Source organism: Argiope bruennichi, chromosome 5, assembly GCF_947563725.1.
Source record: "Argiope bruennichi chromosome 5, qqArgBrue1.1, whole genome shotgun sequence".
NCBI lineage: Eukaryota > Metazoa > Arthropoda > Arachnida > Araneae > Araneidae > Argiope > Argiope bruennichi.
The window spans coordinates 80,002,885-80,012,537 of record NC_079155.1 but is presented as its reverse complement, the minus strand read 5'-3'; the positions used below and the strand labels follow the sequence as shown (position 1 = coordinate 80,012,537).

General features: G+C 30.2%; 1 protein-coding gene across 1 annotated transcript; it reads right to left on the bottom strand.

Annotated features, from left to right (window-relative positions):
• Positions 1–97: 97 nt before the first annotated feature.
• On the bottom strand, positions 98–1,975 carry LOC129968306 (uncharacterized). The gene has a single exon (XM_056082161.1). The coding sequence runs from the start codon at positions 1,973–1,975 to the stop codon at positions 98–100; it is 1,878 nt and encodes a 625-aa protein (XP_055938136.1).
• Positions 1,976–9,653: the final 7,678 nt, after the last annotated feature.

The window sequence follows — 9,653 nt, the reverse complement described above, 5'->3', positions numbered from 1 at the left end:
GACTAGAAGTCAATCCAAAAGGTAAACGTGAAAAACGATAAGTAAGTATTTCATTTCGCAAATGTATTTTTCCGTTTGCATCCTTTTCCGTCCTAAACTACAGGAACCTAGTACAGTTTCTATCCTCTTCATCCAAAATAAGTTGCAAGAATGCTTGACGTCCGTCGCTTGTGATTGCGAATTTGTGAAGTCGAAATCGTAACAATGTTGCAAATATTTCAGGAAGCAAATTAGGACCCTGCTCAAGAGCATCATTTAAGGAAGGATGTCCTGGTGTATGAGAAGAAGCGTCAAATACAATTCGCCATTTCTTTTCGTCATTCTTTTGTTTTTTCACTATATGATGAGGCAAGTAAAATAGTTTTGATTCCTTGCAAGGACTATTATCAGCAAGTTCAACATATTGGTTATCGATATAATTTTGCATCTGTTCTGTATAAATATCTCTTAAGTCTGAATGAGTAAAGAGTTTGTTACGGAGTATTTGAAATCGTTTGAGTGCTATTTCGTAATTATTCGATGAAAGAATCACCTCTGGTTTCCATGGTAACTTTACAACACGGCGGCCATCAACTTTGCAAAATGAATTGTGAAAATCACTTAAAATTTCAGAATTACGAATAGTCATCCCTTTATCCTGCATAGTTTTAATGCCAATTGTTTCCAAGTCCCAAAATCGTCTCACGTGATCGTCCAGATCACGTACCAAAGTTTCTGAGCTAATGTTTAGAACTGAAGAAACAGAAGAATATGCTATAGTAGTGAACGAACGGTTGCCGGAAAGAATCCATCCAAATACTGTAGGTATTAACACATGAGTCGCCGAAAGTCTGATAGGAGATTTAGTATGCACTATAGTCCAATAAAAATCAGCACCTATCAGAATTTCTATAGGTAAGTCGTTTAAGCTGTCTGATGGATCAGCAAGTTTCAACTTTTGACTATGAGCAAAAGAAGAGACAAGTTGTGGAGTAGATGGATGAAAGGCATAAGTATTCGAACTTTCAAATGCTTGTATATTTATTTTTGAGTTGCTCCAAATGCTTGACAAGATAAATTTGACCCTCCGTCTCGTTTCAGTGTTTGTTGAAATAGATTCGAATGCTTGAAGGTTCAATTTTTCTGAGCTAGTGATTTCCAGTTGCAGGAAGTCAATCAAACTAGGATGAATGAAGCTAGACTGACTCCCACCGTCTAAGAGACACCGCGTTACTTTTGTTTTACCAGTTGGGCCAATTACATATACTCGAGCAGTTTGCAGATGAGTAAATTTGGGAGTTATAATATCAACGTTATTAGTAGACGTAACTGGAATGGTAGTTAAATTTGGATTCTCACTTACCGTTTTACAGATGGAAACATGATGCCTTTTTTTGCATTTATAGCAACGGGCTTTGTCTTTCCGAGGGCAATTATTTACGTTATGGCCACGGTTAGTGCATAAAAAACAACGATTACTATTTTTTAACTTTTGTTTACGAATATCTATATCAGTTACAATGTTACAGTCTTGCGGCCAGTGTCCATTAGTATCACAGAAAGCATAAAATGGAGAACGTTTTTTAATTGACGTAGTGTTCTTGGAATTAACATATAGGTTAACAGTGGAAGGTTTAAAATCATATTGAACAGACTGCTCACCTCTAATTTTCAGAGTAGTAAGTGCACCTTCTACTTCTTCCGAGAGAAATTGTATTAATTTTGTTATGTCACCTTCCGAAATTTCCTGTCGTTTCGCAAAAATAATCCAACGGCGGCAAATGTCATCCGGAAATGCTCGTAAAATTTTAGGAGTTAAAATTCGGCCATAAGAATTAACATCCTCTCCCAAGGCACGTAGAGCTTGTAATCTTCTATTACACTCAATAAAAACTTCGTTTAGTGAAGTCGGTGATGGATTTCGTATTGGCGTCAAATTCTCTAAAAAGTCCAAATGAGCTTGAATGATTCTGTTTTTATCGCCATATTTGTCCATAAGCAGTTTTTTAGTACCTTCATATGTATCGGCAATAATGCTTATGCCATCTACCAATCGTTTTGGTTCATCTTGTAAATATCCTCTTAAAAAAACATGTTTATCAATTACTGAAAGATTTGGATTATTATCTATGGAAGATTGAAATTGTTCCCAAAAACTTTGCCAAAGTTCTACATCGCCGTTAAACGGTTCTAGTTTAATTGTAGGCAGTTTTACAGTATACGATTGAATAGCAGGCGTTGTAATACAAGGGTTTAAATTCAACGCCAAATTATTGTCATTAATAACCAAATCAGTAAAGTTATTTGTAGTTGGCGCTAATTTATTTTGAATTATTTTTTTTTGGCTTTAAAAATCGCAAATTCAGCATTATTGTTATAGCTTTCACATTGTAAAATATCGTTTTCGTATTCTTCATCAGAAAGTAAATTGTGTATTTCATTATCCGTTATTTTCATTTCATTTAAGGTAGTAGTTAAACGATTACAAGTATATTCCACATCTTCAATTGAAGAATCATCTTTCATTTTACTTATTTCAACAGAAAAACGAGTAATATTACCGCGAATACTTTTCCGTTTTCGCTTGAGTTGCGCCATTTTGTTTGTAGTTTCATCCGGCGTCGCCATTGCAGTAATCCGAAGTATAATACAAAACAATTCGGTAAGAAAGTAAACTTGCCGATATTTCGTAAAAGCAGGAAGTATAAATTCACGGTCCTGATTCAAATAGAGTTTTCGGCACCATAAATTAAAGACGACGGCGTTAGTAAAGCATACATTTATTCTTCACAACAAGTAGACGTACAAGCATATAAGTAATTTTAGAATAACAATAAAACAAGGTGATGCCACTCAAGCTAAAGTAATTATACAAAATTGTTTGCTTGTTTGCTTGCCGCAACATAACCCAAACTTCTGAAGCGAAACAAAGGAATGCAATGCGTGGTACAAAGGAATTGAAACTGTAATTTAGAATCCTAAAAAAATGTAATGTTTAGAACAATCATTTAAAATTTAACTATGTCTAAAAAATGAATTTTTTTTCCCTTTAGATAAGGTCTTCCATTAAAAAAGAATTTAAATGCGACAAAATCTTCTTTTTATACGTTATAAAAAGAAACGTTTTTGCGTTTGTTTTTAACTAAGATATTATGGAACTCAAATGAATCGTTTTCTTGTTACTCAATTAATTGAGAATTAATTTTAAAAATCAGTGAAATCGGAATCAATTATGAATAAGTACCTATCATACAAATATAAAAGGAGTAAAATTATTGAAAGAACATTCCTCTTTAAAGAACTTGATAAAATTTTTTATCAGTTGCTATCTGTTTTGAAAGCACCTTTACTTATAAGTTCATCGTTTATTTGTTCTTCAAAGATTCAATTATATTTTGGCTTTAACTAAAATATTTCATTTTTTTATTACTGTTAAAAAGTTTCAGCTCTGCCAGTTTCTGAATATTCATATTGGTAAATTGCTTTTAAAATCTTTATTGCAGAGATCGTTATTATACTAGAATAAAGAAAATATAAATTTCTATCGATAATTTAACTACATGCTTCATGCTTTAATGATGCTTTATTTATCTTTCGCACGTGAGTGAAATTCATTTTGTTTCATTCGTAGTTCTTAAAGCGCCAAAGAAATATGCATTTTACTTTTCGACATCAATATCACGTTGATAATGTTATAGTGCTATTATTAAGTTATTAATATGCAACTATTAAATTGTTATATTTGTTAAAAAAAAGTAAATAATTCAGTACTCTTAAGATTAGCATGATATTTAAATTTATTAAGTAACAATATTCAAAAGTAGACTTTGATTTAGCAACGTTCGAGGATAAAAATATCTGAGGTCAAGAACTTCGAAAACTCACTGCACATTGGTGTATTTACAAAAATAATTTTTTTTTAATAATGTTACATTTCTTCTGATTGCAAATGTAGTTAAATACAAATAGAAAGCAAGACGGTTGTTTAGACTGCTCTTGTACCGCAATTAATAGGTGCTAAACATCTCGAGTACAAAACAACGTATTAATCGTTTGAAGTAGCCCGTCACAAACCTTTTGCAGAAATTGTGTTAAAATATTATCTGCAAGTATTATAAATGATGTGGTTGAGCTAAAAATGATGAGTTTTAATGTGCCAATAATTTATTTCCTTTCTTGTCAAGGTTTTCTAATCATTTTTATATAATAATTTCTTTTTCATCTGCAGATGTGTACTTAATCTTAAATTATTAAAAAGGATTAACAGAAGAATAATATATTTACACAATATGTTCTACAAGTAGAAGATTTCATTGAGAAAGTATTGTCATTAATTAAAAAATCGCAAATTTATAACTTTTCAATTTTAAAAACAGTAAAGAACCGTTTCTATATTCTTCACTTATGAAATGTTTCATCGCTTTTCTGATATATACATATCCTACAAATAGACCTTTTTTGTTATATCAAAACCTTAAAAAGTAGGTTTAATGTCTTTTAGAAAAATAATAGAAATTTCGCAAAACAATGATTATTTTGAATCATGTGAGCAGATATTATGACTTCGAAATTATATAGAATCGGTTGATTAATAGAAGGCGAATAATTTCTACTAATTTAAGAAATGATAATAAAGAATTTGCAGGAGTAATTCAACATTCCTTTAAAGGAGCAACGAAATTTATTCTTAAAAAATTCGAATTTATCTTTTTTTGTGAAACATTCGAAGATAATTTGATTCATAATGTTGTTTTTAATTAGATTAAAAATATGATAAAATGTCTGAATGGATATACATATAATCATATAAGATAATTGATTAAACATAGTTTAAGCTATACCATAAAGGTATGCTTTTTATCCATTATTTAATAAACTTTAGAAATCTCCACTATATGACAGATTTTGAAATTTAATTTTTTTTTTCAATGATATGACGCAATATACAAATAAGCTCAATAGTTTATAAAATATCACTTTTGAATAAATTTGCAGAAATTGCATTACATCTGTACGTATTAAAGTTGTTTTATAAAATTTTGTACGTCTTTTATTTGTCGATTTATTTCGTATCACAGGAATTTTTTTGTAATAAGTTTAAATTTACTGATCTCTCAAAATGGGTGATAATGCTTAAATATTAAAGAGTAAAAAGTTCTTAATTTCTCATCTATGTCTAACAATAGAATCTTTTTGTTTTGAAAACTGAACATATTAACAAAAAAGGAATATTTTGCTTCTTGGAAAATTCATTAACAATTCCGACATACTATGTAACAAAAACAAACTTTAATAGATTAATTTTTATTTTTCTTCTTCGGTTGTGGTTTAAGTAAATGAGAAAATATTTTTGATTTTAAGATTTTGGAATAGGAGAGGATGCCATGTTTTTGATGAGTTGAAATTTGAATCACTGCATCTCTAACTTCAAGTGTTGTAATCTGTTAAAAAATGCGACGTTTTGTTCTTGTTTCAAATGAATAAAGGAATTCGAAAATTAAATGCACGTACCTTATCAACGTAAACTATTTGTGTATAAGTTAATCCCGTCTCAGAAATTTTGTTAATGCAGTATGAAAATATTTTTCATATGATTTAAACATAAAACAAATGTAGCATTAAATAAAAAAGTATCATTCACAAACTATCTTTTTTAGAAATTAGTAATTTTTTTTTCAAATTTTGGAAATTTAAAAAAATGCTATAGGGAAAAAAACAATTTTAGAAATAATTGCACTTTATAACAAACCACACAATAACAACAATACTAAAATCCAACTAATCAAAACTTTATAAAATCGCAAATATCATTTTCTTTTTAATTTTAAAGAGATCTCTCAGAATTAAAAACCCGCCATAAATTACTCGGCCGTATAATAAAGCTCTTCTATATCCTGAAACACCACATGGCCATGGCACAAGCTTGATAAATGAATTATTTCTTAGAAAAATTATAAATCGTCTATTTTGTGACGGAATTTGCGTTCAGACATAAATTCGTTGTAAGGTAATACAAACTTTTTTAACTTCATGAAATTTTTTCTCATACAACTCTAAGTTTATATCCCTTGAGATATTGCAGACGTCTGCTACGTTGACTGAGATGAATGAAGGTATGTTTTGGGAGAGAGGCTAAATAATAGGACTCGTATTCAAAGTGCCAACAGGGGAGTAGTTATCTTTATTTTGATCTCCTGAACTCCATTTAATTAACCAAACGGTGATATAAATTTTAGATTTCAAAGAGATGTATCCGTTTCACAGAAAATATAAATTCGAACATTTATCTGTATTTTGGTAGGCTGCTTATTTGATGGAGCTATAAACTTTTTAGGATGGATTAAAAAATGGAAGGATTTGTGATAACTCTCGGGATTTAATTACCAAAGGTCGTAAAATTCTTAAGGTTGATCATTTCTGATATAATAGCTTTTTTCAATATATATAGAAAATAAGCTGCATAATGAGACAATTTATAAATGGTGACGCAATTAGTTAGTTTCAACATTTTATTTAATCGGTATTGCATAAATTCAAATTAATTTTCATTTTAACTTCCATCATTTCAAACACATTTAAAAAGTCATCTTACTAAATCTTTATTGATAATTTTATTGAATCTTTTTCTATCTATTATATAAAAATTTTTATGAAAACGTCGCGTTTTATTCGATTGGTAGATAGCGTCGATTGGTAGATAGCGAGTCACATGACCCATGACATTTGAGTTTATTTTACCAAAATTGTTTGAAATATTTAATGAAAATCATTATGACACCGTAATTGGCATTTATATTGCTCTTGAAGGTGAAATGATGAGAAAGAAAAATATAGCTTGAATTAAGACCAAATCAAAGGAGTTGTAAAACATTAGTATTTGGTAATTCTATTTTTAAACGCATCGTTTATGGTAAGACTAATGAATAACTTTCTGATTTGTTTATCTTTTTCGAGTAGCTGAAATGTTTTGTCTCTAGGATAGTAATCGTTTGAATATTTAAGCAATACAAGTTCTGACCCTGTATTGTTTTTTATATAGTAATGGGAGGGGGTGTCCAGCGATATCAGATCAGCAAGAAAAATTGCTAGACCTAGCAAGAATCATGCAATTTCAAAAGTAAAGCTGATGGTGAAGCTTCTATCATGAAAAATTGATTTAATATTCAGGTATTGGAGATGTAAATGTATACTCCAGTCATTGTGCACATGAAATCTTGTAAGGGAGCTATATAACATCACCGGGCTATTAAAAATGCAAATACACAATGCATTTATGTTATAAATTTATTGGTATTGTGACTTTACTTTTTATAAACGACTTTTATGTAAACGCTGTCTTGTAAATTGAACATATATTGAAGCAATGAAAATAACTTTAAATTCAGGGTAGCATTGTAATCTGTTTTGGATAGTGTTCAAATTTTCTTAAATTTCTGAAATTCAACAAAATTTTGTGCGACTATTAAAGTATGAAAATATAAATACTTAGAGAAATGCCAAATTTCTGCTTAACTTTTAATAAATTTTAGTCTCTCTCTCTCTTACACACACACACACACACACACACACACACACACACACACACACACACACACACACACACACACACACACACACACACACACACACACACACACACACACACACACACACACACACACACACACACACACACACACACACACACACACACACACACACACACACACACACACACACACACACACACACACACACACACACACACACACACACACACACACACACACACACACACACACACACACACACACACACACACACACACACACACACACACACACACACACACACACACACACACACACACACACACACACACACACACACACACACACACACACACACACACACACACACACACACACACACACACACACACACACACACACACACACACACACACACACACACACACACACACACACACACACACACACACACACACACACACACACACACACACACCTTTTGTTTCTATTTTATATTATGCAAGCCTAATTATTTATGTTTATTATTTTTTATTTTATTACTTTTATGTTTATATTTCTTCTTCTTTAAATATCAATGTAAAATATTACTTTTGCATTTATATTAATATTTCCTTCCAACCAACTCGATCTTCTTAGTTTCTCGATCCTTTGAGTATGCTAAATCTGTGTGGAAATTAAAAAGATCCCTCTGCTGCTTGTGTATTTCCTTTTTTCTTAACTATTTTACAAATTTCATTTTCGTTTTGTAGTTCTTGATACTTTTTTCTCCACGCCCTGTATTTATATGCACATTATTTTTTTAATTAAATGTAATTATTATATGCGTTTATAAATTTTGCATATATTTAGAATTTTTATTATATTTACTTATATGTATGGTTAATAATTATTTAATATATTTGTATTTAATAATAATCAATTATCACAATAAGTAAATTATATTTAATAATTACTTGCTTTGTTATCATAATTTGCAAATATTTCTAAGATTTTTTTTTATATTTTTCTTTTTTTTTTCTTTACTTTTCATTGAATATATATTTTTTTCTTTTATTTGCTTACATCCTTGATGTGTTAGTTTAATATCTGCTTAGATTTTCTACTTCCCTCCTCTTGTTAGCTCTGTACCTTTTTAGGTAAGCTAAATCGATTTTGGAAATAAGGGGAAAAAATCATTGTACAGTTGTTTTCAAGATTTATGCTCACTACTTAAACTGGATCGGCGTTGGAAATAAAATTAAAAAAAAACCCTCTACAATCAGTAACCAATGTAAGTAGAGCTTGTAAATAATATAAATCATCTTTCAGTTACGCCTAACTCAATTTGTCTGTTTCAAAAATGATATTCAAGCTTCAGCTTATCACAAACTGCTAAGCAAATATAATTCGTCGGAATTGCATTTATTCTTCAAATAAGAATGTATTGTTTGAACAGTAAATGCAACTTTGTAAAGTTGTATTTGCATAGAACTTCAATGTATGTCCTGCGATGTGAGTACTTGAATTGTAAATGGCTTAAACTCTGATATTAAATCCGTTTTGGCAGATAATGCAAATGGAGTAGAGCTTTAAAATAGGTAAGATTTAAAAAATAATGAGAAAGGTAATAATGATATATCATTTGATATTTTCGTTTAAGATTTATGAAAGCAGTTGAATTGTGTTTGTCTCTCCCTCTCTCTCTCTCTCTCTGTGTGTGTGTGTTTAGTATTTCTTCTTCTAAATTGTTCTCTTTAAAGATAATCATGTGACAAAAGTGATTTTTAGTTGTATTTAAATGTTTTTAACAATACTTCTGTTCTGCGTGGAGGCAGGTCCTTTCATCAAAATAAATGGAATTAAAAAAAGGAGATGTTTGACATTTAGTGATCGCTCCTGAGTATTCAAAAAACTCATGCGATAGAATTTCAAAGTAAATAGAACATATTCCCCTATTTTTGTTTATTTTCTCATATATGAAGTATGCAAAGTGAAAGTTTATAATCGTCAAAACATTTGAACTCGAGTTTTTAATGAATTTCCAAAGTTTTGGATTTTCTTGAGTCTGGAATCTACATTTTTGCACTGGTGTTTATCTGTTTGTGAACATCATAACTCAAAAACGCATTGAACTAGATGGATGAAATTTGATTTATGGCTCTT

What these genes read in the sequence shown, in the direction of transcription:
- LOC129968306 (XM_056082161.1), bottom strand. Translation starts at nt 1,975, where the DNA reads ATGGACAAATATGGCGATAAAAACAGAATCATTCAAGCTCATTTGGAC.